General features: G+C 37.2%; 1 protein-coding gene across 4 annotated transcripts in view; it reads right to left on the reverse strand.

Moving 5' to 3' along the window:
• Positions 1–27250, reverse strand: part of LOC146002544 (organic cation transporter protein-like) — a 111377-nt gene that overhangs the window by 3940 nt on the left and 80187 nt on the right. For all 4 annotated transcript variants that reach the window (XM_083140469.1, XM_083140466.1, XM_083140467.1 and 1 more), the window contains exons 5-10: positions 19616–19770; positions 13883–14051; positions 10279–10426; positions 8707–9046; positions 6468–6652; positions 4492–4655 (exon numbers count right to left, since the gene is read on the reverse strand). In XM_083140469.1, coding sequence (XP_082996595.1) covers positions 4492–4655; positions 6468–6652; positions 8707–9046; positions 10279–10426; positions 13883–14051; positions 19616–19770 — 1161 coding nt within the window. The remainder of the gene's footprint in view (positions 1–4491; positions 4656–6467; positions 6653–8706; positions 9047–10278; positions 10427–13882; positions 14052–19615; positions 19771–27250) is intronic.

Consider the following 27250-nt stretch of genomic DNA (forward strand, 5'->3'; position numbering starts at 1 on the left):
TTCTTAACGTTTAACCAATTAAGTTCTTGTAAGTACGGGGATATGTGTTCTCTTCTTTTGACATTCAGTATAAATCTTATGCAACTGTTTTGGAGTTTTTGTATCTTGTAATTTAGAGCACTGTGGATGTTTATAAAAACTGGGGAAGCATAATCAATTTTTGGCATTACAAGTGTGTTGACTAGGTGAGTTTTCGTTTCTTTGCTTAGCATATGTTTTAATGGAAAAAGTGATTTCAGTTTGGCTATTGAGTTTTTAATTATATGTGTGACATGAGAACCCCATTGTAGATTCTCGTCCAATATTATGCCAAGGTTGCGTGCTGTTTCTACTTTCTTTATTTTGGAATTATTCAGTGTAGGGAGGGGGAGTTGTAATTGTTCTAACTTTTTGAGGTTACTCGTTGTGCCTAAAGTTAAAATGTAAGACTTGGATGAATTCAATTTGAGTGCATTACATTCAGACCATTTAGATATTGAATTTAGGTCCTGTTGCAATGCTTCTAGGGCCATTGCACTGTTTCTTAATGGTGTTTGTATATATATTTGTGTGTCATCCGCATACTGGTGGTATTTGCAGTGTTTTAGTGAATCATTAAAATCTTTGATGTATAGCAAAAATAGGATAGGTCCTAGAATACTTCCTTGTGGTACTCCTTGTTTGATATCAAGCCATTTAGACATGCACGATTTATTATCATGTACTAATTTTACACATTGTTGCCTGTTCGTTAGATAAGACCGAAACCATAACAATTCCTTATTTCTTATGCCAATAGATTTCAATTTCTCTGCCAAAAGGTTGTGGTTTATGGAGTCAAATGCCTTGGTGTAATCAAGGAGTACCAGAAACGAAATTTTACCATTATCCATCCCCTTGGCTATGTCATCAACAACGCTAACTAAAGTAGTTAACGTGCTGTGCTGTTTCCTGAAGCCTGTCTCTCTCTTTTCCCAATTATGAACAATGCCTTTGTTACAGACAGGAAAGACCCATGTCAATTGTAACTTGTAACTTCGGTGTGAAATCTGCCTAAGCATTCCATACAGGCACAGGAGCAGGTACAAATAAATGACTGCCTGCATTATTACAGTGGGTCTGCTGCACACTATTATCGCTGTGGGTTCCTTGATGGCTGACATCCAACCAAAAGACTGCCAGAATGGAATACAGTCTGCATAATCTCTACGAAGTTCTGTGACACATACCTAGATAGGGTTGAAAGTTGTCACTGAACAAAAGAGACATGCTTTCTCAGTTCTACTTGTTGATGACAGCACCAGCAGTTGGGAACATCTGCCTCCACAGTCTTGATCTTGCACCCTGCAACTCACCCAGCAATGATGCAAACATGCCATACACAAATACTCTCTCATGCAAGACAAATACTTTTTACAAGAGGGGCTTTATCAATGTGGCATAAGCACACAAGTGTTTCAATGTTACTGGAGATCACATTAAAAAAATAAGTTCAGCCATTATCTTCTGGCCCATAATGCCACTTGTCACCAGAATGGGCATTGATCTGCTGTTTCAGTCACAGTTGCCATGCTAACAGGTCTCCCTCTTGTGTTGTTCACAGACATTTTTTTTTCTGTTCTTATATCTTTCCACCCATTCACACATTATCCCCTGAATCAAACGCTTGACTCCTTACTGAAACTTCATTCTCCTGGCCACAAAAAACGAATTGCTCTCTCATGGTCCAAGTAGACAGTGGAGCAGCCATGTTGTACAAGCTTCTGCCCAGGAGCATACTTTTGTCACGATCCCCATGTAGGGATTTTGCTAAGGAACCATTGTGTCCCAGAATCGTTTTTTGTGTTGTGCATACTTTTCCATGCACTTTCAATAACAGGAATTTTATTCTAATGAACTTTCCCTTGTAAAACCTCACTTGCAATAAAAGTTAGTTAAAGGCAAAGTTCATATAGCACCATGCCATGAAGGCATATTTAAAGAATGTGGGGGGGTAGGGTCCCACATTCTCGATCTTGGCTGTTTTGGAAGTGATGTGATCAGTACCATGATCCAGCTGCCTTCACCCCCCAGGGTTGTCCCCACGTACCATTGATTTGAGGATGAGTGAACTCCAGAGCCACTTTATGCAGGGACAAGGCTGGAAAAATTCCAACCTTGGATCACCCACTCGGGGAATCAAACCTGGATCTCCTGCATGACAGTCAGATGCCCTACTGATTAGACCACTACAGCTGTACAATTAAAATTAGGCAAGATAAAATTAGAAGTTGAGAGCAATGGTTCTCAGACTCTTCAATTGTCATCAGACTGAATCTTCCTTCACTATCTTCTGCTTAACTATCATGAGTCTAACTGTAGATACATGAGAAGATGAATGTAGAGTTGCCTTATTTCTGTTTTTCGCACAGCCTTAAATGACATTTTATCCACTCACCATCTTGAACCAAGAAGGCACTGAAGAGCGGAATTGATTGATTTGCTTGGTTTTATTTTCCTTTTGTGACATTTTTAGCTAATTTGCGAAGATGGGGATGAGTGATGATATGGAATGGACACTCACAAACATCCATGCCCAGGCCGGCATCATAGCACAATGTGCTAACCACTCTGCCACGAGGGCCGAGAGAACAGTGGGAGTCCTCCAAGTTACCCACCTGCTAATTCTGATGTAGCGCCTGCTGTTTACATGCCAATACAGTGCAAAATAAATATCTCATCACTTAGACTAATTTGTGGATCACACACAACTATGAAAAGACTGACAAATCTAAACTAACATCCAAATCTGGTTTACAGTGAAACCCTGATTTTATGTCCCACGATTTTAAATTTGTTCCCTGAAAAATGTAAAATCGAAGTTCCACTACATGTGTACCATGGAGAGTCAAAAATTATTTGCACTTTTCACCATAACTTTCTTTAGGTTGACAACACTGCCTTCAGCATCGAATGCTGAAAGGTGGTACTCTTGTCATTATGTGGCCAAAGTTTCATATTAATTACTCCATTTTTCTTTCTTTTGCAACAGAGCAAAAATGGCCACGCTGCTGGTAGCATGCACCTAGGTAGAACAGAGATCAACTATCCGAAGCTTGTTGTGGATGATTTTGCACACAGAACCATGACTAACATTGGCGTGCCCAGAATTTTAGAAAGGGGAGGGGGTTATGTACACTGTTTTTAGTAGTTGGTCCTCATTTTGCCATCTTATTCTGCCTTTGATGTTCTTTTTGTTTAGGAATGCTGGGTCAAAGGGAGGAGGTTATAACCCCCCTCCTCGGGCACACCACTGATGATTAATTTGCAGAGAGCATGCCACCTCATCGGCTGCCACCCTGTGCCCGTCAATTCGTCAGAGCTTGTTGAATCTTCCCGTCAGTGGTGGAGGTTGATGGGCATCCTGCTCCCGTTTCATGCTTCCTGCTTGTCTGGTCATTTTTAACCTTTTGGAGCCCAAGGCCATTTTCACAGGTAACCCCCTTGGTGCCTGAGCCGATTTTAAGCAAAATGCAGTTTCAATTAAATGAGTGTAGATTGGAGGCTAATTGCCGCCGTTGTACGTGGAATAAACCAGAGATTCAGACTAGGTAAAATTTATGCAAATTCGGCATATATGTGAAGGGGGGAACACCCAAAATTCCAAAATTTCGGAAAAATGGGAATTTCCCCCTCCCCAAAGAAAAAAGTACATGACAGTGCAACATGCACATGGAAATTATCGCTGGCCTGTAAGAAACACAAAAATATTTGCATCATTATCATATGACCAATGTAACGCAAGTTGTGCCCCCAAAACAAAAGGCCTGCGCACCACTGTCTCAAGCTTCGGATTTCAGCGAAATGCAAGGTTACATTGAAATGACTATAGCTCAGAGGCTAATTGCCCTAGAGAGATGAATGATATACCGTTGTATGCAGAATGAATCATAGATTCAGAAGATATAAAATTTATGCACATTCGGCGTATATATGGAGGGGAGGGGGAATCCCCACAATAAATATTTTTTTTAAAAAATGGGGTTCCCCCCGCCTCCCCCCAAAAAAGGACATGAAAAGGTCAACATGCACATAGAAATTATCGCTGGCATGTAAGAAACAGAAAAATAATTGCATTATTATCATATGACCAATGTAACGAGAGTTGTACCCCCGAAATGAATGTACTACCTTGGTGCACACTGCCAGCAGAGCAGCCATGTTTACTCTGTTAACCACAAGAGTACCATCTATCAGCACACGAGTGCTGAAGGCAGTGTGGACAACCTAAAGAAAGTTATGGTGAAGGTGCAGTTAATTTTTGACTTCCCCTCTTATATTTCAGAAGCCTTCAAGTAAACATTTACATGAAAGCATCTTCCATCTGGCCCAGAGGGTTAGTAAAATCAGATTACCACCGTAATAATTTACCAGATATTTTGATAACTGTAGAATTAAATTAAAAAGATGTATTTTATGCACTTAAAGAGTTCACACACACATGCATATAAAGGGAAGTGGAAAATGTCAAACCTGCAGATATTCTTTACAGACACTCTGGAATCTGACTTTTCGATGTCCTCTACAGTTTCTGGAAGAACTTGATGCATAGTTTCAGGTAGTATCATGCACAACAGGGCAGCAAACAACGCAAGGGACCCAAAAATTGTGCTGGGGATCAGCCTACCGTATGAGCCCTAGAATTAAGATGTAGCCATTCACGTAACAAATGCAACACCACAATACACCTAAAGGTAAAACAGATTGTTAGTTCATACACGACACGTTCTTTTGTTAATGTCAAACATGAAAGTTAATACGAAAATCCTCATAATGCACAAAATACTGGAAGGGATATTATCATGCTTTTATTTTCCACTCCAAACAAGTGTTAAGTTTGAAAGGTTATCCATACTGCTAATTCACCTTACCACTGAGCCATCGACAGTAGTAATTTAGTATAGATTTTTTTAAAAAAGTGAAATCTCTGGGATCTTTTCTTTGTACTGTCTTGTGTGTGCCTTTTCTGCCTTCCTAAGCACATGATGAAAGGACCCAAAGGAAGACACACGTCAAAGCTGGACTTGAACCCAAAAACTTTAGTAAAACACCTTGTACACAATCAAATTAATCACGAACAAGTCTTCAATGCCATTTTTAAAGGAAGTGATATCAGAGTACATGTCATGCTCCTTCTTACATTCGTGGTTAAGGTTCAAGAATTTCTAAATAGAAACGGTTCTAATGAAAGTCTTTCGTGACTGACTGTTGACCAATCAGAGCACATGCTATTGAAACTGTTTATCGAAAAGAAGCATCGAGGTACAGAATGCTATTTATTTCCTGTGGTTAAATAAGAGAAAGTGACGTGGAAAGTGAATACATGTTTGTGACTTAAGAGGAGGAGTGGTGGAACATTCTCATCTGTATTTATTTAATCTCAATTATACAACAAAGAATGATGTATATTTCTACAGTAGTGAGTAATGTGGTAATAAAATATAGTCGACAACTAACCATAAAATATAGTATTTTGTGTTGATCTTAAATTGAAGTTTAGATAAACACAATGAAAAACAACTACATATCTGTATATCTGTGGAAATAAGATTTTTATTAAATTATTTTGTGTTTACATTATTTTTCTGGTGTCACAGATTACATTTAGACTATTAACACCGAGAAAATACATCACCTTCTTTCGAGTTGCCCTACACCTTCCTTTCGAAAGAAAGTTAATGTCTTTGTTATGGCTAATTGCTAGTCTATTTAGTTCTTTTTGTGCCATACACACTGCCACGTTTTGGTAAATTGGGAACTTTGCCAGTTTTTCTTTCATTGTGTACACGTGCAATTTTGGACCATTCAAGATTTGCAATAGGAACACTCTTCAACGACTTTCAATTATCGATTTTAAGCATTCAATTCAATGACTTGTTCCGGACTCCTTTGATCGTGTACAAACAGCTTAACCAATTCTTGCAAATATGAATGGATGTAATCATGAAGATTATTTAACTGCCAAACAATGCTACAGTACTCACACCTGGTCTTAAATCTAACAAGGTTTCTGGGTTCAATCCTGGCTGAGACACTGTGTTCAATCTATCATTTATTTCACCTAATAACCATTCATGAACAATCCTCCTTGTTGATACATTTCTGCAGGTGATCAGTCCTTCATGCTCAGAAATCGAATACAATGTGCTTATGTGGTCAAACATCAAGCCATCAGCCATCTTGACAACGCTGGCAACAGTTGGTGGTATTTACTGCCTTGCAAACGCCTTTGCAGAATATTTCACCGATGTACATGCAATTAGTTACATTGTAAGTCTTGCTCTCTTATTTATGGATCTGTCATCAGTCATCACATACTAAAAATTTTAAATTAATTCATGATGATATGGTAAAAAGAATGATCAAAATAGCATGACAAATCACTGAAATGCTATGAATTAATATTTACTCATAAAAATAGTACTTTGCACATCACAAATATTACTTACCACTAAATCAACAATGTATGGAGCAGACATTCCTCCAAATCTACTTATGATATTACATACACCAATAGCTGTGTTTCTATTGACTGTTGGAAAAAGTTCTGCAGTATAAAGAATTATTGTCGAAGATTCAGCTGTTACAAACAGCTTGCTGATCATTGCTGCCACAAGTACTGCTGATGAGTATTCTGTAAAGTTAAAAGAACATGCTCAAGTATAAATTTATCTATTTAATCTTTAAAAAGGACTATTTAGTGCAAGATCACGAATAAAGTTCTCACTGGAAGCAAACATTTGTATAAAATGGCAAAAGTAAATCGTGTCCATGTTGAACATCCATAAAATAGATTTCTTGAAAAAACCTGCTGATATCTATACTCTGTCCCAGGACAAGAGGGATCAACCAATGAACATGCTAGGGAAAAGGATTGCATGGAGGGGGCAATGTGACTGCAAGTAGCAGCTGTGTGCACTGCTTTGTTCTGCCCACATACTCTCTCCCCTTTATGCATGCTTACTGGATACTCTCCTGATTCTGAATTGACAGTAATAATCTCTCTCCCATCGGGAATAAGATTTTATAGTTGCAAGTGGTTTTAACTTCCTCACACCGTTTCTTGACCCATTTCTGGATCCTTCCTCAGGGGTCCCAGAAATTAAGAATTTCTTTAACATGTACAGTTTTAATTCCTGGGACCCTTAAGGATGGATTGTGAAACGTGTCTGAAATGTTGAACTGAAGAAGTTAATGAACTCCAAAGCCTGTTATATTACTTTTAGGGTACACATATCAGAATTCCGCTAGGTTGGTGTAAATTCTCCAAAATTTAGTGATATGCTTTATTTTAGTTGGCTTATTGTGCCACTTTTGGCTAATTTGCGAAGATGGGGATGAGTGATGACATGATGAAATTGATGAATGGACACTAACAAACATTCATGCACAGGCCAAGATTCGAACTCAGGACCCCTGGCATCATAGCAAGATGTGCTAACCACTCCGACACAGGGGCCGGCTCCAAAATTTAGTTACAGCAGAAAATAAAATTTGATACTTTTTCTTCTATAGTGCGTATTTTAAAACTATACTGTACACTTAACTGAAAACCTATATTTTAAAACAAAATAACTTTAAAATGTAGTGTTTCTTTCCTTGCAAGTAAATTATATTGATTATAGGGCTCACTCCATATAACTTTGAACTAATGCCAATGTCCTTGCCCCACAGATACCAATGCTTGAAAATGGTAACCATTTAAATTGTTTCAGAATATTTATAAATTTTAGTATTCAAGTTTTCCATTGAAACTACACAACAGCAATCTAGCATAGTTTTGCTTTTACATATTCATAATTTTACATGTGGTAATTATTAAACAACACAATCAATTTATTCCCACAATGTTGCTGCAGAAATTATAAAAATTATGCATTTTACATAATTCCCTTAATATTTAGACTCAATGAGCCACCTTGAAAATTAGAAGCCACTGATTTCAGCCAATTTATTTATTTATTGATAATAAAAAAACAACAAGTATATAATTAAATTTCAAATGCGAATAGTTTGCATTTGGGAATAGTCTAATACATTATGTAACTGAAGCCAGATAGATTCCTCCCTACTTTTCCAAGTGTAGAAAAGTTGGCTTAAAATATCACAAAAATACAAATATTAGTTCATCAGTAAATTATACAGGGTGTTCAAGAATTATCTTTACAACTTCAACTTTTAATAAATCCAATTCTAAGTTGCATATTTACATGCTGTTTGTTGTACCTTCTGTTGAAGGTGACTCATTAGTGATTGACCATGTGGATGCCACAGGAGAGACGGCAATGTGTGTCTTGGTTTATAGAGACTAAATCAGACAGACACACAGGTACAGAACAACTTTCAGACTACACACGTATGGACTTCTTCCTGTGGGGTTACGTGAAGAATTCTGTGCACTGGACAAACATTGCGGACCTCACTGAACTCAAGCAACGAATCATCCATGCGTTCCACACCATCACAGATGACATGTTACAGAGTACATGGGCAGAAATTAAATTTCGGCTGGAAGTGCTTCATGCAACCGACAGTGCTCAAATTGAGGTGCACACCTGAAGGAGTAAAATTTATGAGTTTGTGCATCATGTACAACAAACATGAGACTTAGAATTGGAGTTGTAAAGATATTTCTTGGACTATATCAGAATTAACTAAAAAGAAAGTTGCAAGAAATTAGTAACTTACCAGGTGGTATGCCATTTATAACCAAAAGTGCAATGGCTGCTATCAGAAAAATTCCACCATTAATTTTGTTCCTTCCAAATATCGCCAGCAGTGGCACGGGAAGAAGATATCCAGGAACTTCTAACAATCCGCTGACAAATATATACAGGTACTGATCAGCAAGGAAGTTCTTAGCATTCAAAGACACTCCGTAGTAGATCATGGAAGACACAAACCAGCACACGAACAGAATAAACGCACGCCTTCTCAATTCAGCAGCTCCAACCAGCGATGAACACTCTTTGGCAAAGGCCTTCACTTTGTCTTTGGGAGTTTTTGCTTCCTTCTCCGCGGAATCCATCTACGTAAAGAAATGATAATTGAGTAAAACTCCACTTTCTCAGGCCTACTAACACTTGATCCAATGTTGCTATATCTTATTGGTAGGGACGGGAAGTTTTTGTTTTAACGATAACACCAAAAAGTTGATGAAAGCACAATCAAGTGTTTAAAATATATTTGGGTAGGTTAAGGAGACAAATGTTCAGTGTTTCGGAATTGTGAAATGATGCGAATTATGCCATTTTTCAGAATAACACTGAATTTTGCACTTTTACGTGAAAAATGGCACAAAATTTGCAATATAAACTGGGGATAACACTTCTCCTGTTCAATGAGAGTGCAGGGAGTTCTGTTATTTTTAGCAAAGCTGGTGAAAGTTCGATTCAAGAGATTATCATGCTTGAGTTATTGCAGTTTGGTTGTTTAGTGTTTATATTATATTTAGAGGCCGATGAGATGTAATAACTTTCTAAATGCAAGAAATTTGGTCATTTCTGACAAAGGTAAGCCTTAATTTTTTCGTCATTAAAACTAAACTTTGTCTCAATTTCAACTAAAGCAATGTGAAAATCTTAAGCATTGAAGGAACAGTAAAAACACACATAAAAATAAAACCAAAATTTAGGGAAAAATAAAACTAAAACTTCACATCCCTACTTATACGTTTCTGCCAGTACATGGAATAATGCAGCAATCTGAAATTGCTCAAAAAGGTTGTAAATGTTACAATGTAAATATTACATTGTAATATATCTATCAATCAGAGATTTTCCTCAAAGAAATGTTCATAGATTTTTACTTGCGGTGCAAATCAGAAATTAAAAAAAAAAACACACATATTTATATTCAATGAATTGAAAATTCAAATATGTTAACTGCAAATCTGATTAGTTTTGTTGTGTATGCGATGCTGAATGCTGTGCATTTATATCATGGTAGTACACAATTATTTATTATTAGAACTGGTGAGAATTTCATATTAAGTTGTTGATTGTTTATCACAAAGATAAGAATGAGCGATGAAACTGATGAAGGGACATTCATGAAGAACACCCATGACCATGCTGGGATTCGAACCTGGGACCCGTGGCATCGTAGTGTGCTAAGCTAACTACTCTGCCATGTAGGTCAGCAATTTCATATGAAGTGTTCATTTATTAACAATTATTTAATACACACAGTGGGAAATGAAAGCAGTATCCTTGACTACAATGCAATAAATATGATTAAAGAGAATCTTTGCTCTCTAACCTCAAATTCCTGATTTGTGTGGTCTGGTGCATTTTCTGGCGAACTGAAAACTTTACTTTTGTTCCATTTCTGAGCTTTTCGGACAATGGCCTTCACTTCAGCATGCCTACCTTTCGACAATAACCATTTTGGAGATTCGGGTATAAGGCTGTAATGAAAGAAAATGTAATCATTCGATCCGTATGCAAAAAGATTTGTTAAAGTTTATATGCACAGACTCTCCATTCTACAGTGCTTGACAAATACGAAGTTCAACTTATAAATACAGTGTATTTGAAAAGTTCCTGCACTCAAAGTTGAGAATTATATGCTTATGATTTATTTAACTTTTCAATGTAATGAATACAACATTTGTTAACTATATCTGGAAATACAAATAATAATAATAATAATAATAATAATTTGTAAACTAAATGTGAGTATAATACTACAATCTCTGAGGTCAATAACGCACTGACAAGATGGCAACCACTTTACGCATGTTGAAATACACAAAAGAATATTGAAACTAAATTTGAAACAATCTCGCACTGCCCTTTTACCTGGTGCAGGATTATCGAGAAATATACTTCTCCATTTCACTGCACATCTTTCATGTGACAAACTCAAAATATGCTTCCAACAAAGCGATGTCTCACCCCAAGGACTGTAACAGCAGCACTGCTCTAAACATAATATAAACTCATTCTTCAAGGTCATACCAATCCCTAGTGACAGGCTTGCCAACTCATCCGAATGAATGAATCAATCAATGAATCAATCAATGAATGAATCAATCAATGAATGAATCAATGAATGAATGAATCAATCAATAAATCAATCAATGAATCAATCAATAAATCAATGAATCAATCAATCATGAATCAATCAATCAATCAAGAATGAATGAATGAATGCCTTGGTAGCTTTTCTAAAAGGTATGAGTGCAGGGATTTTTGAACGCTCTGTATAAAACTATATTCATAAACTGAAGTTTCCTTACAATATAAAATTATTAGCATGCATTGTTAGGGAGATTTCACACTAAAGGAACAAGTGACATGTGTTGCATGTTGCTTGAGGATTTCACCAATTGAGCAGGCTTGAGCAGCTTATGCCACTGCAGTGTAAAATGTTGGTGTTGATTGGCTCATGCCCAAGCAACATATGTTGCATGCCACTTTGATGTGAAAGCAACTTTAAATGGACATGATCTAGTTTATCTTGGCCTATTCAAACACTATATTTCAAGGCGGTTCCGCTTCTGTAGTCTTCAGGTGAACTTTTTTTTAAACTGCTTTTACCAATTATTAAAATATACAAAACAGTAATTTTGCCTGTAGTATTATATGGATACGAAACTTGGTTCCTTACACTAAAAGAAAAGCATACATTAAGAGTATTTGAAAACAAAATCCTGAGAAAAATATTTGGACCTAAAAGGGATGAGAAGGTGAGTGGAGACTGTTACATAATTTAGAACTGCAGAATTTATATTCATGTCCGGATATTATTAGAATAATTAAATCAAGAAGACTAAGGTGGGCAGGCCATGTGGTACGAATTCGAGAGGAAAGAAGAGTTTACAGGATTCTTGTTGGGAAACCTGATGGTAAGACAACTGTAGGAAGGCCAAGACGAAGATGGAGGGATAATGTTGAGATGGACTTCTGTGAATTACTATTTATCCAGTGTGTTTACCCCTACTCTACCATTGAAATCCCACCAACAAAATGAGCAAAAAAAAATTGACCTGAAGACCAGAGATATACTACCTCAAAACGGAATGGCTTTGTATGAATACAACTGAGCATCTACCCATTTCTCAACTCAACAATGAATGGAAAAATGGTCCACTGCCAGCAATGCAGCAGGTCCTTAAATGTACACACGTGTGCTAGATTGGGAACTACCTAGTTATGCGAGAGATGAGCTCCTACTCTGCTACTGTTGGGACTACATTTTCATGACCATTTGCTCAAATGTATTAATATGATCTAGTGTTAGAACAGATAAACTAGACTATGTATTATGTCCAATTAATGTTAAATATTCATAAAGTTATGTTTCATAAATTATTGAACTTAACACAGTGCACAAAAACCACCCAAATTATGTGTAGAGAAATCAGTATCAAGGGATGTCCGATTCTTATTTCTAGCTACATGTTGTAACAATTGATATATAATTTTAACTGAAATACAAATAGTAATTGCTTACTAATCCAAGGATAAATGCTGATATCACTGCTACAAGATTTAGAATGGCACAATTTTCTTTAACAGAGCCACGATTAATTTGTTTTAATAATTACCACGGCTGAGCCAATATCAATGCTGGTTAATTGGAAAGTATTGGCTGGATTTTACTTATGTACGCCAGTTCATACTTTTCTGGTGTATCTGTCTTTAAAATGGTCTGTAAAAACCTGCACAACACTTTTGCTGTCTAGTTATCCTGGAAATTATGCCCAATTTGAAGTTTTCATTTATTTTGCATCAGGAATTTTGGGGGAAAATGGATTTAGCAATTACATAACAGGTATTTTAATATTCTGACGTAATTCTTGAATCTTTTACAGCAATACACTGGTAAATGTATAATATAATTGCTAGAGGCATGCAAATTTAGTTTTTGATGAAAATACGAAATATGCTGTAATGTTCATTTTTCATGTTTCTGAAAGGTGTGAGGTGCATTTTTCTACCCTGTTTTGTCAAGAAATAATGCGAAATGAACTGCCAAATGCGAAATATACTCTTAAACACGAAATTTACCATTTATATACCGACGTGACACTTTCTGAAGTCTGAAGTGAGTTATGCAATTCACAGAAAATTGATTAATTCTGCTGTAAATATTTGAGAAGCAAAAATGGACCGCTTTACACAGGAATAAACTTAATACTCTGGTAACTAGATAAATGTGCTATTAGAAGGGGTAAGTTTATTTTGTGTAATAAGTGCAGTTTCTAAATCAAATTTAGGATTATATTCACAATTTTAAAACCAAAATGTAATTTTATATAGCACTTTTGATGTGATTATTCACTGCTATAACACCAAAATCTTATTTTATTTACCGCTTTTGAACCCAAAATAGACTATTTTTGTACCGATATTTTGCTTTTTTTATTTACCAAAAATATGTGCCTCTAATAATTGCACAATAACATGAATCAATATTCTGAACAACTCTTGGCTGTTAAAATTTTCAAGGACTGATAGCATTATTGGTGAAAATTTGTAAGAGCTTTCGCCATTGGTTCGAAGTGGTATAGGCTCAACCCTACTAAATAGATTTTTTTAAAAATTGTCCATGACATTCTGAAGTTTAAATTTAAAAACAGCACTACAGTTGGAGCAGATAAATTTGAAATATTAAAATAGGAATGTTGCGTATTACAACTATCCAATTTGCTGAAGTACGTATATGTAATGGTTAGTATAGCAGTGTCATATGCTACTCATAAAATAAGAGAGACCTCACAACCTAAAATATTAACTTCGAAACTTTTGCTCACAAAACAATTCTGCCCACTATACCAGTCTCCATGACAGCAAATAAAGCATTCTATATTTCTAGATACATTTAACTAGAATAGAAGTAGAAATGCATTCGGTACCAACTACAGACAAGGAGAAGTAGTGAAGGCAACGATATTGCAAGCTGCAGCCACTTCCAGCTCCTTAGGTAATAAGCAAATGCAGGCAGCAGCATGTATCCCATTGCGTATGGCACATTAAATGCATTTCCCATAAGGGTCCTCTTTTTTGGGCTGCAGGATTCCACAACTAGAAAAAACAGAAGATTATATATATACTACTTACCTACATTGTAACTTGTTTTTATATTTTATATAATTAAAAATGGTTAATTTGTTTCAAATATATTAAGCTGCAAAATAAACAACATGTATGCATATCTGTGTGTGGGGGTGGATACACACAGGCACTTAGGCTTCACAATCATTAACATAAAATGATCTTTCATTTTAAAAAGTTTTCACCTGTGGCACAAACACGTATGCAGATGATGTAGACTTTTAGGGGATGATATAAATACAATTAAGAATAATGCTAAAATATGTTTTAAAGCAGCAAAATAGATAGATTTGGAAGTTAGCAAAGAAAATGTAAATATATGCTTACAGGCTGAAACCAAGTGTTAAGTAATAATCAAAATTTAAATATTGATATATCGTTTGAATCAGCTTCCAAATTCAAGTACTTAGGAGCAATACTAACGAATAAAAATGATATTAAAGCAGAAATAAAAGGCAGATTTAATCCAGGGAATGCATGTTAGTTTTCTCTTCATAAACTTTTATCTTCTCATATAATATGTAACAAACTAAAAGTTTAAATATACAAAACAGTAATTTTGCCTGTAGTATTATATAAGTGTGAAACTTGGTTTCTTACATTAAAACAGGAACATAAATTACGAGTATTTGAAAATAAAATCCTTAGGAAAATATTTCAAACTAAAAGGGATGAGGTGGTTACATAATGTAGAACTGAATAATTTGTATTCATTTACAAATATTATTAGAATAATTAAATCAAGAAGACTTAGGTGGGCAGGCCATGTGGCACAAATTGGAGAGGAAAGAAGAGTCTACAGGATTCTTGTTGGAAAACCTGATGGTAAGAGACCTGTAGGAAGATCAAGAACAAAATCGAGGGATAACGTTGAGATGGACTAATGGAAATGGGTAAGGATGGAAAAGATTGGATTCATCTTGCCCAGGATAGGGACAGATGGAATGCTTGCGTTGCTGCAGCCATAAACCTTCGGATTTAAGAAGGCTAGAGAGCTAGTTGGTTACCATAAACATGTACATATACTCCCCTTGAGTTTTTGTTTTAAGTCCACTTTATGCACAGTAAGGCTAATCGAGACTGGACCTACAATTTAAAGTGAGATCCGAATCACTAGGTGCCTCCACCAGGTATAGAACCTGGGAACCCTTTATTACAAGGCAGCGACGTTACCGCTACACCAACAAGGTTCCATTAATGTTTTTCTCAGCATTGTGCAATTTTTATCACCATCACCACACAAGTAAGTATAAATATCTTAACAAAACTCAAAAGCATCAATAGTTTCACAAAGCCACTACTCATATTAACACTGATAAAAACTTGAATATGTTGTAAGTTTAATTAAGGATAGATTCAAAAAAATGTGTTCAAGTGTTCTGATAATATTGGAAACATTATAGTACAAACCTACAAATTGCAATGAGCTTGTGGTGTGTATGTAATAATGGCAAGGGGGTGGAAGAGTTAATACTTCACTTTCACAATTCACATCAGCAGCTGCTACATGTGGCAAAGCATATAAAGTGATTGAATTAGTCTTGCCATTGAAGGTTCCAGATCAGAGTCCTGGTCTGAACCCTTTTGAACATCTTCATACATTTCACATAGTCATCATTCACCCCATCATTGTGACTAGCCAAAGTGGCAGAAAGCAGACATAAAATAAGAAAAACACACTACTTTCCAAGAACTATTCAAAATATTCTCCTTTTGACTTGTAACATTTGGAGACTGCTTAAGAGTAGATGACACAGCAGGAATTCATAAATGCAAAATTCAGAATGTATGCACCTTGAAGGGAAATTAACTTGGAACTGCTAAGAAGTGTATGTAGTTTAATATTTGAGCAGATGACAATCTTTGATTGCAGCACATCTCTTCAAATCCATAAGTTGAACAGTATAATAAGTGCAAAAAGTGTGACAATGGTGAAGTACTTGAGAATAAATAGTTTGAATTTTTGTCTTTATACTGCTAATGTGATACATTACAAAACATAATACAACATTAGTAAAAACGTAAGTAATAATCTCAGTATCTGTAGTGCACCTCATTACTATTCCACGAGTTTTTATGTTGATAGTAATAAAAAAAATAATAAATCAATATAGAGTGCCTTCGTTTTGGCTCTGGGCAGAGATAGCACCTTAACAACTTTGAACAACTCTTTTAACACAGGTTAGTAATTATTATGCAATATAAATATAATTATCTACATGAGTGGTTCCTAAAGTGTGAACCGTGGTACTCTTGGGCACAGTGGCTGACTTACAGGGGCACCGCAAAATGTTAAAATATTTTCATTGAAATGACAGTTATTTGTTGGTCTACACATGATTTTAGTACATTTTACATTTAAAATGTTTCTGAATTTGAAATGCGGGTTTATTTTTTAACTTAAGGCAAGCAACCTAACCACACTAACTGAACGTTGCAAGTGTTAGACAGGCCTACATTCTGAGTTGGTTGCTGTGAAAAAAATTTGAAAACACAGTGACGAAAAAGTTTGGGAACCATTGGTCCACATGCTAAAGATAAGTGCATAAATAAGTGAGACTTTAAGGGGCCAAAATGCAAGTAGGCACCGTGTCATGCCATGTTATGCTCTACCTCGGCACAGAGCCAAAATGAACGCACTGTATATGGAAGCAAGTTTATTATAATATATATTTTGTTGTTGTTCGGGTTTGTTTTTAAGTTCAGTTTATGCACAGAAAGACTAATTTGGACTGGACCTACAGTTTAAAGTGGGATACAAACCACTATGTGCCTCCACTGGGTATCAAACCTGCGACCCCTTGATTACAAAGCGATGACGTTACCACTACACTATTGACGAGGCCCTACAGTATATTTTGCAATAGAGTGGTATGCCCATCCATGTTCAAAGAGTGATCCAATAAGTACATAAATCACATTTAACATGGCACCCATAGATTGCATATTCGTGTTCTGCATTTGTAGTAAACTCTCATTTATAACACCCTCCAATGGCAATGACTAAACTCTGGTAAATGGAACACTCATGTTCATGTTCACATAAAGTAGCACCCTTTATACAGGGTGTCTACCAAAAATAACATTAAAAAAATCTTGACTTGTTCTTCACCTTTATTTCGTTCTTCTTAACCTTTATTTATTACCCTACTTAGGTAAAGTTGTTGGAAATTAGCAAATAAAGAAATTAAATATTTATTTAATGAAAAACCCCTACCAAAAGGCCAGTTAAGATGAAAATGGAAGCTGTATTTAACAAGAGAATGATAAAGGCTTTATCTATTAATTAGGAATGAAGGTCATGTGCATTACCGCCATCATTTCCACCACCTCTGACAGCTCATTCCTAAATGACCTCCACAACCAACCAAACCTCAACCCCTCCCAATAGAAAGCTCTCCTAGATCTCCGCAACAACCATAACATCAAAATCCTCCCAGCTGACAAAGGTCCACTATGGTTGTCTTGAACTTTCAAGATTACCAGGCGGAGGCCACTCGCCAGCTGGCTGACTCCTCCAGCTATAAACCCACCACAGTTGACCAATCCTCCGCACACCTCAATAAAATCCAGGACTTCATCCACACCTGTTGCCCCCTGAAGGACTGACAGCTCCTACCACAGCCATGTTAATTCCTGACAACCCCACCCCACCTTCTATCTACTGCCCAAAATTCACAAACCTGGCAACCCTGGTAGACTCATTGTGTCCAGCTACAACTCACTTACAGAAAGAATCTCAGCCTTTGTTGACTCCCATCTCCAGCCGCTTGTGAAAGCTCTACCCTCCTACCTCCTTGACACCAACCACTTCCTCCAGAAAATCCACACCCTTCCACCATGGCCCCCAAACACCATCCTTGCCACCATTGACATCACTTCACTCTGCACCAACATACCCCACTCCCACGGTATCTGCTCCATAGAATTCTACCTCAATAGCAGACCCAAACCTCATAACCCCAGCACCAACTTTCTGACCCACCTAGCCCACCTTGTCCTCACATGTAACAATTTCACCTTTGAAAACAAACATTTCCTACAGACCCAAGGTACAGCCATGGGTACCATAATGGCCCGATCCTACACAAACCTTTTCATGGGCAAACTTGAGCAAGAGTTCCTGGATACCCAACCCCTCAGACCCCTCCTCTGGCTCTGCCTCATCAACGACATCTTCATGCTCTGGGGACATCCTTATCACCTTTCCTAGTTCACCTGGGCCCACTTCCCCAACCAGATCACCTTCTATGTGGATGTGCATATCGAGGGAGGACATCTGAAAACCTCTATCCACATAAAACCCACCAACCACATGCAATACTTACACTTCTCCAGCTCCCAACCATTCCACACCAAAATAGCCATTTCATTCTCCCTGGTCCTCAGGGGACAGCAACTTAACATTTCACCCACCTCCTGCCAGAATTATAACCTCCGCCTACACCAAGCTATGGTCAACCTTGGATATCCCTCCACCCTGGTCACCAAACAAATATCGCGAGCTGCCTCACACATCACTACCACCAACAAACCTGCCGCCACCACTCATCAGCCAATATCATCCCCACCTCAACAAAATCAGGCACACACTACACTCTCATCTCCCCCATTCTCCACAGTGATCCAGACAAGCCCAGAGTGGTTTTCAATCCCCCCCTCCCCCAACCTCCAAAACATACTGGACCACAACACTCCTTCACCACACAACCAACATCCCCTGCCCATAAATACAACTGACCTAGGTGCAAAACCTACCCCATTCTCATTACCTCTCACACCCTCCAGGTGCACACGGCCACTGGCAAATTTACCCTCCATCCCAAAGCAACCTGCCACATCTCAAACCTGATCTAAATCCTCACCTGCAACATCTGTGGTGATTTTTACCTGGGGGAAACATCAACTGCCCTCAACCTCCGTATCAATAACCACCGCTCCTCCACCCGCCAACTGGACTTCTCTGTCGCAGTCCATACCAACCACCACAATATCCCTTTCAACGACTGCTTCCGGGTAGCGATCATCCATCTCTTACCCCAACCAGCCAACACCTCAGTTCGCAAAAGATGGGAGAGGGCCTATATATCAGCCATGAGTGCAACCACTCCACCAGGCCTGAACAAGGCCACCTAGTAACTTACCCACCTCATCCCCCCACCCAACCTCGCCCCACCACTCACAATGTTCGACGAGCCTGGTGACAGAACAGTGTTTTTTCAGTTTTACACACTATTTCCTCTTTGAACAAGACCTGGCAACTCTGCACGCCTCTAACTTCCGGTTCAGTATTTCTCCTAACACTGATGATGCAGTGATTGAGTCTGCGAAAATTCAATTTTTTTCCACTGTCTGGTGATGTTTCCTTTCTCCTTCTTCGCTTTTATATATATAAAGCATTATCTCATGATGTGTCTGGACAGTCAGTAGAATTTTCCCCCTCTGGAAATTTCTTAAATACCACACTGGTTATAGGACTAAACAGCTGAATAATGTTCCACTTAGCTGAACAGGAGTGTACATAGACTACTCACCGATGGTATATCCAGCAAAGTACGTTCCAGCTCCAGCGGCTCCAAGTAATAAACGAAAAATCAAGAACACAATATAATTTGGTGAAAATGCTGCTGCTATGCCTGATATTGCATACACAAAGGATGAAGCCACATAAGTCTTTTTCCTTCCATACCTAATTAAAAATATTCAAAACAATTAACTTCCATAAACCACCAACAATAACCACACATGAACTAATGAATACAAGGTTCGACATTTGAAGTAGTGAAACAGCAAATTCATCTCATCATATTACAAGATTGTGCACAAGTTTCATTTTTTGTACAGTGCTTCTGGATATTGCAACAATCTATGAAATATACAGTATAAAAGAATATAATAATACATTTCTGTAGATTTGTTTTAGATAGATATGGAATAGTATATAGATAGTCATTTTACAGTTACGATGTCAAAATAGATTCATGAAGGCATGAAGTAACATTGAGATAATAATCTTATCTGATGTTGATATATTTCAATAAAATTTTAAAACTTGATATAACATGAAGAAAGATGATTTTATGACAAGTGTTACATTTTGATCATATGTTAGAACTTGCTTTTTAGACGACGTGTTGATTAGGATGGCCCTTAATTGTTATGTGATTTTCTGAACTTAAATATTTTTCATCTCCCAACCCTGAAAATTGATTCAATCCATGTAAAAGGACTGTGTATAAAATTTCAGCTCAACCAGATAATATTAAGTTGGCCCCAAAGTCTTTAAAGTTTCAGACTTTAATGCAAATGGTACTTCTTTCTGTCTTTATCTTCTTTATCGTGTTTTTTCCTAAAGAAGTGTGAATATCATTAAAAGATAATTTAATTTGCAATCAAGAATGGTTCTGGAAGGTTATAGAAGGTTGCAGAACCTTACACATGGTTCTAGAACCATGTAGAAAGTTCTGTTGCCTACTCTAATCGTAAGATATGGCCAGCGTCACTCAACAGCTCTCTGTCAATTCAATTCAAATCTTAGAGTTAGTAAGGTAGTTTTCTAAGTTCAGACACAGGTTTCAACTTGCAACAGGCATATTCGTTAATATTTTAGTGTGATCTCAGACAACGTACTGAGAACTGTTGTTTCTTCAGTTTCTTTTTCACTCCACGTCTGTCTGAAGCGCTAGAGAGATGCAAAATATCCTACCAAAATCTGATTTATATTCTAATGGCTGCATCATAAGCTTTCAAATGTAACACTGGAAACTTAATATTAATCATAGTTCATTCAACGCCGACGGAAGGAATTCAAAGAACACACAAGAAGAAATTAATGGAAAATTCAGCAATATTGCATGCTTTGGTGTTACACTGGGATAGCAAGCTGCTTCCAGCTTTGTCTAGCGTAGAAAAGGTTGATAGACTAGCCAAATTGTTAGTTTTCACGGCAAAAAACAATTAAGTATACCTGAAATTCCAACTTCTACAGGAGATCAAGCTGTAGCTTTTTACCAAGCAATGGAAAAATGGGCATAGAAGAAAAAGTACAGACGCTATCTATTGACACAACTGCAAGCAACACTGGTAGAATAAGTGTTGCTTGTACAAATCTTGAGAAAATGTTCGATTGTGATTTACTCTTGAGAAGTAGTTTTGATGCAGTAACAGATGGAACTTCTGGACCAGATGTGAATTTGTTTAAAAGATTTGCAGAGACTTGGTTTTAAACATAGACATCAAACAGTACCGTAGTGGGATCGAGCATGTCACCAATGTCCCTGTCAGCATGCTGGGATTTCTACAAGAACAGTTATGTCAGAAACAGCACAGAGAAATGATTACCGCGAATTATTAGAATTGGCTATGATATTTATAGGTGGTTGTCCTCCAAAAGGAGTCTCATTTCACATTCCTCGAGCTGTGAGCCACTCTCACTGGATGACAAATACTATTTATTTATGCCTTTAAAATATATTTATAAAAAGATCAATATAAATTGAAGAAAAAATGCATATTCAATCACAAGAGTATGCATTTCTCTTATCAGACTCTACAAGCCTAGTTTCTAAGACCGTTGGCAGTGAAAGCTCCATATCTAGATTACATTTTTCTTACTGAAATTAATTGATTAGAAGGAAGTATATCCAGAAATTAGTAGTGCTGCTGTGAAAAAAAATCCGCAAATGATGTATGATATCTCTCACCAGAAACTGCAGAATTCACATTCTTTGATGATGAAGTTTCACTACAAATTAAGCAAAAAATGGCTGCTGCAATGATGACTACAGAAGATAGCAATTGAGAAAATCAAATAAAACGATAAACTGTTGGAAGTGAATACCTCAACGGGTTAAAAGAAAATTTTTCTCTGATTTTATTTCCACTGGATCAAAGGTGGTGTTCTCAAGATATTCAATCAACACAAATTTTCTACAAAAAGATGTCAACTTCCAACATGGGTTGGAAAAACTGAAAAACCTTGTAGTATTTAACGATGTGGCTGAAAGAGGAGTGAACCTAATACAAGAATATCAGAACATTCTGACCAAGTATGAAAAATAATAGTAATACATTGTTCAGATCGCTAACACAGAAAACAGTACTCAGATGCAACCAAAACTGGCCTAATGGAAGCAGTAAAATCTGGTATCTTTTTACATTTTAATTGTTATTATTTATCTCCATTTTATATGTTACTTTATGAAGTATGTATTTATGCCTTGGTTTTAATGTTTGCTCAAGATCTTGGATAAATTTTCATGTGCATAAGTGTACGGAGGGAAAAGTTATATTTAAATGTGTCTTTCGATTATGCTTGACTATTATTTTGGTGAAATTTGAAACTTTAAAGTCTTTGAGGGTCACCTTAAAATAGTGCAATGGCTGAAATTTTGCAAGTTACACTTTTTGGTATATTGGAACAAAATAAAGGGTTGGGAGGAGAGAATTTCAAAAGTTGAAAAATAAGGGCCACCCTAGTGTTGATGTATAGTTAACCGAGTGCTCCAGAGATGACGTTACTGAGCTTCAAGTAGATATGTCATTATCCTGAGTATCATAATAAATTAATACTAAATTCAAAAGTTGAGTTCTTTGGTAATTACTTTACAAACTGGTAGACTAAAATAATGCTTTGAAAAAGAGCTTTACATCAAATGAACAATAACCCCAATATTTTCTTGTAAATTATTATTTACATGGAAATTTTAGTGGGTTACTACCCAAATACTTTTGCAAGTACCAGAAACTCTGTTGTTTTTCATGACAGGCATAATATTACACCCATCAAATAAAAAAAAAAAGAAGAGAAAAAATATGAATGTTTCTTACATTAAATTTGAATGTTTAGGTTTTGTTGTTGTCTAAATGAATACATATGATTGTATTTTTAATATAATGTGAGACATATACAAAGACTGTCACAGAGAAGGTGAGACTAATTCCTGTACAGGAAAACAGCAACCTCCATTGGCTAGCAAATGTACTAGGGTGAAAATTTGGTTCATTAGCTGCCGATTGAGACCAAAATGAGCGCAATAGGTCAAAAAGTCGTGATTGCGTAGCAGTTAAAAGACAAGAATGTACATGGACCCCTCCAAGAATTATTAAAATGAAACAATTTACAAACCACAAAATTTTTATTCGAAATCAGCCATATCAAGTAGACATACATCTTTTTCAAAATAGGCACCATTGACAGCTAAGCAAGCATCCATAACGCTCCTGCCACTTTGTGAATGTCTTTGAAAATTCGTCGTCAGGTAGCAAACTGAAGGAAAACTTGAGCTGCAGCCTTTAAAAGTGGAAAGAGCCAAAAGCTGCAGGGTGCAAGGTCTGGGCTGTTTGCTGGATGCAAGAAAATTTCTATTTTTCTCTTTGTCGCGTAATCCTGAAAAGCCCGCGTGGTATGCGGGTGTGCGTTATCGTGGTGCAATATGAAGGAGTTCTTCAAATGCGGCCTCTTTTTTTGCTACGTGCTGGCGCAGAGCCTCAATGACTACTCAGTTTGTCTTGATCGGCATATGCCTGTTGAAACATTGCATAAGATTCCGCAGCACTTTTTCCTAAATGCCAACAAAATTTTATGGCATGTCGCTGTTCATCTTGAATACTCATCGCGAAAAGCAATGTTATACACAAAAACCTGGAGAGGTAAACACGTTCCACGTAAATCAACACAGCTGCTCACTAACGTGGTTTCGCAACATGTGACAACTTGCTATGGAAACAGAATGTTTAATCCTACAAGATGCGACTAGTGCCGAAACCATAGGCAGTGTTGCCAAGCCAGGAAAAATCTATCTCACCTTCTCTGCGACAGCCTTTGTGTATATATATAAATTATGATTCACAAGTTCTGCACCACGGCAGTGCGATCTAAGCCGTCATGCATTTGAGCTCTGGCTACAGGGTGCTTGGGGGAAGTGTAACAACTTTTCTACTGTGAATTCGGCCTGTGAATGGGACTGGTGGCCACCCACCATCCTGAGGAAATCGGGAAGCTTCTAATGAGTAGCATAACCGGGTCATGAAAACCTACGATGACTTGGGGGTTCATTTTGCTGACCACATGCCACCCCATAACTGGTCGGATGAACTCCCACCTCGGGTGAGTGAGTGTATAGGATGAGGTGGGAGTGAGGCCGGCAGTCTGTAGGTAGGCCCGGGCCCTCAATGGGCTGTTGCACCATGGGTAATTATTACTGATGTGATTCACAAAGTATCTGTCTCATAAAAAAATACATGTATTTTTATGTGCAGGGGAGTGGGAAGAAAAATACATCCTGGTAGATAGAAAGACAAAAGAGTGTATGGAAAGGGCTTGCTTTCCTGAAAGAGGCAGACTTTACAACTGGCTTGAACTGTACTAATGTGATCTGTATCACTAGGTATTTATAATTATCCGTGAAGGATAGTCTTATTATTGTTGTTTTAAAGTGAGTGTTGAATTATTCAAGGATGCTTGTTTGAATGTCCAAGCAGCTGACCAGCCCAGGAGGTAAGGCAAATATGTTTAATAATATTGAATCCAAAGAGGAAACAACAGGACATTAACTATTTCCTACTGTTGGTGATGAGAAACTGTGGCCTAGTCAATACGGCATGTGACTGTCACGTGGGAGACCCAGGTATGATTTGCAGGGTGAGTAATCTAAGGTGTCTGAATTTTTCTGGCTCTGTGGATGCATCCCCTGTGGAAATTAACGTGCTTATTTTTACTGTAATTGTGACTGTAATTCTGAGAATTTGAAGTCATTTAGAAGCTAGCAGTTTCCACAGCGGAGATATTACACGCAATTTGCTGGGAGTTGCAATCTGGCTGGCAGCCGACAGGCAGCTCAAGTGACGGGGAAACACACTGTATATATGTTATCTTTTAACTTTATCAGTGGTCAGACCTCTTGCTTTACAATATGCTTCAAAGATGTACACTAAATACTCAAAATAAGGAGTGTCCAGTGTAAGTACAGTCTATACTAAACACACCTTCAGCTATGTCATGCATAATGTAATACAATAAATTGAATTTGATGAACTCTTCTAACTCAAATTATCCTTGGTAGATGTTTATTACAGGAAGTAATAAAAGTGCCATTATGTGAGAAACTTCAGAGAGGTTTCTGTGATTTTATGCCACTCTTAAAAGGAGTGAGTTACATCTACATAAAGATGCTAATGGCACTAGGGAATGGGTCATACTGCACTTAGAGAGTCACTATCTACACGACATATCCTGTAGTACACCCAATTGTCAACCTCGCTTCCATGTAGTACACCCATTTTGCAGACTAACGAGGCTGTGGCGTCTGGACCTACATCCAGTATAATCTTCGTAGGACAATTTGTGTTGTCCTGTGTTTTGTCCTTATGTGTGCCGCGTGCCTCTTTTTAGCTTCAGCTTTTAACAGAAGTCAAAATGTTATAATATTATAGTTAACAACGTTACTGTTATTTTAGTTATGGTAAGGGGCTGGACCCCATATAACGTGACGGGTGCAAAATAGGCTTTAAGTGCTGATGCAGCCAAAAATTTAAATTCAAATTCAAACATAATTTACTAACACATGAATCAATCTCAGTTCTTGTGGGATTTTAAAATTAAAGGATGTCATATGACCTGTTTTGTTTAATTTAAATTTGTTAGGGGTCTTATAAGATTTCACATGAAGCTTATTGTTCTGAAGCGAAATACATGAGAGCAGGCTTACCTGCGCTACATGAGGGAGACAGTTGTTATAAATTAAAGAGTTGAGAGTGATATGCAATAATTCGCCAATATCTTACAAAAATACTACATGTTAGAAGAAGTACAGAGACAGCTTGATAGTTGGAATGAGGAAATTATAAGAGCAGGAATGAAATTCAGTGCAGAAAAGAGTGAGGTGCTAATAACAAGAAACAGAGCCAAAAATGTACCAAGGATAAAGGTGGACACGGAAGAGTTGAGGGTAGTGGAGAGTTCCAAATATGTAGGAAGCATAATTGAGAGAAGTGGAAGATTTGATGAGGAGGGTAAACAGAAGAGGACAAATGGGTGGTGGACTATATCAAAGCGTTCGAAGATTAATACGGAACAGGGATGTACTTATGAAATGCACATACTATGTGCCAATAATTACGTATGGAGCAGAGACTTGGACAATGACAGAGAGAGACGAACTAAAGATGCAGGCAGTGTATAGAAAAGGAAAGTTAAAAATTGTACTTACGTATGTGAGTATAGTGCTCTTATTGTAGAACGACGTTTCAGAGATTGACTATCTCTTTCCTCAGGTTCGTATAAAAACTAAGGACTTGGCATAGTACTGCGTCAAAAATGTAATATGAGGATTGTGGTTAAGGGTTGGTTAGGGTACATTTAAAATATTAAGTTTTTGCTATTAGAAGTACGTAAAAACCAAGCCGTTCCCTAATAAAACTTGTACAGTAGACCTATTCACAGGTAAAAAAGTTAAAATTCTAAGAACCCTGCCTAAATCACAATGCAACCTGCAGGTTTGGCCTTTCCTACCCAACTGTGCTTATCTATCCACATGAAGGTCAATTCTCAACGAATATTTCCCCTCCCCTTAATTTTCTCGTTTCCCCTTATTACGTCACAAATCCAACGTGAATTCACGTTCCTCTCTTGCAGCTTGCATAACTTCCGGAGTGACGTGGAAACCGATATTGGGTTCAATCTTCCAGGCTTTATCCCATTTTTTGAGGAAATTGATCCACCCTTCTTCCAAATTTCCTTCGTCCCTATTAAGATTATTCTTCCCCCCCCCCCTACAAATACTTGCTGTTTCATACACGTTTCTTCCTAATTTCCTCCCCTCTTTTCTGATTACCTCTTTCTTTGCGATTCTATGCCCACTTTCCAAAATATGTTCTGAGAGACCCGTTTTGGGAACTTTTTCCCTTATGTCCTTTTCATGCTCGCTCCATCTTTTACCCATATTTCGGCCTGTTTTATATATTTTAAATGTACCCTAACCAACCCTTAACCACAATCCTCATATTACATTTTTGACGCAGTACTATGCCAAGTACTTAGTTTTTATACGAACCTGAGGAAAGAGATAGTCAATCTCTGAAACGTCGTTCTACAATAAGAGCACTATACTCGCATACGTAAGTACAATTTTTAACTTTCCTTTTCTATATTCTGGATTTGTGAGTAACAC

This window comes from Lepisma saccharinum, chromosome 18, assembly GCF_977018435.1.
Source record: "Lepisma saccharinum chromosome 18, izLepSacc3.1, whole genome shotgun sequence".
NCBI lineage: Eukaryota > Metazoa > Arthropoda > Insecta > Zygentoma > Lepismatidae > Lepisma > Lepisma saccharinum.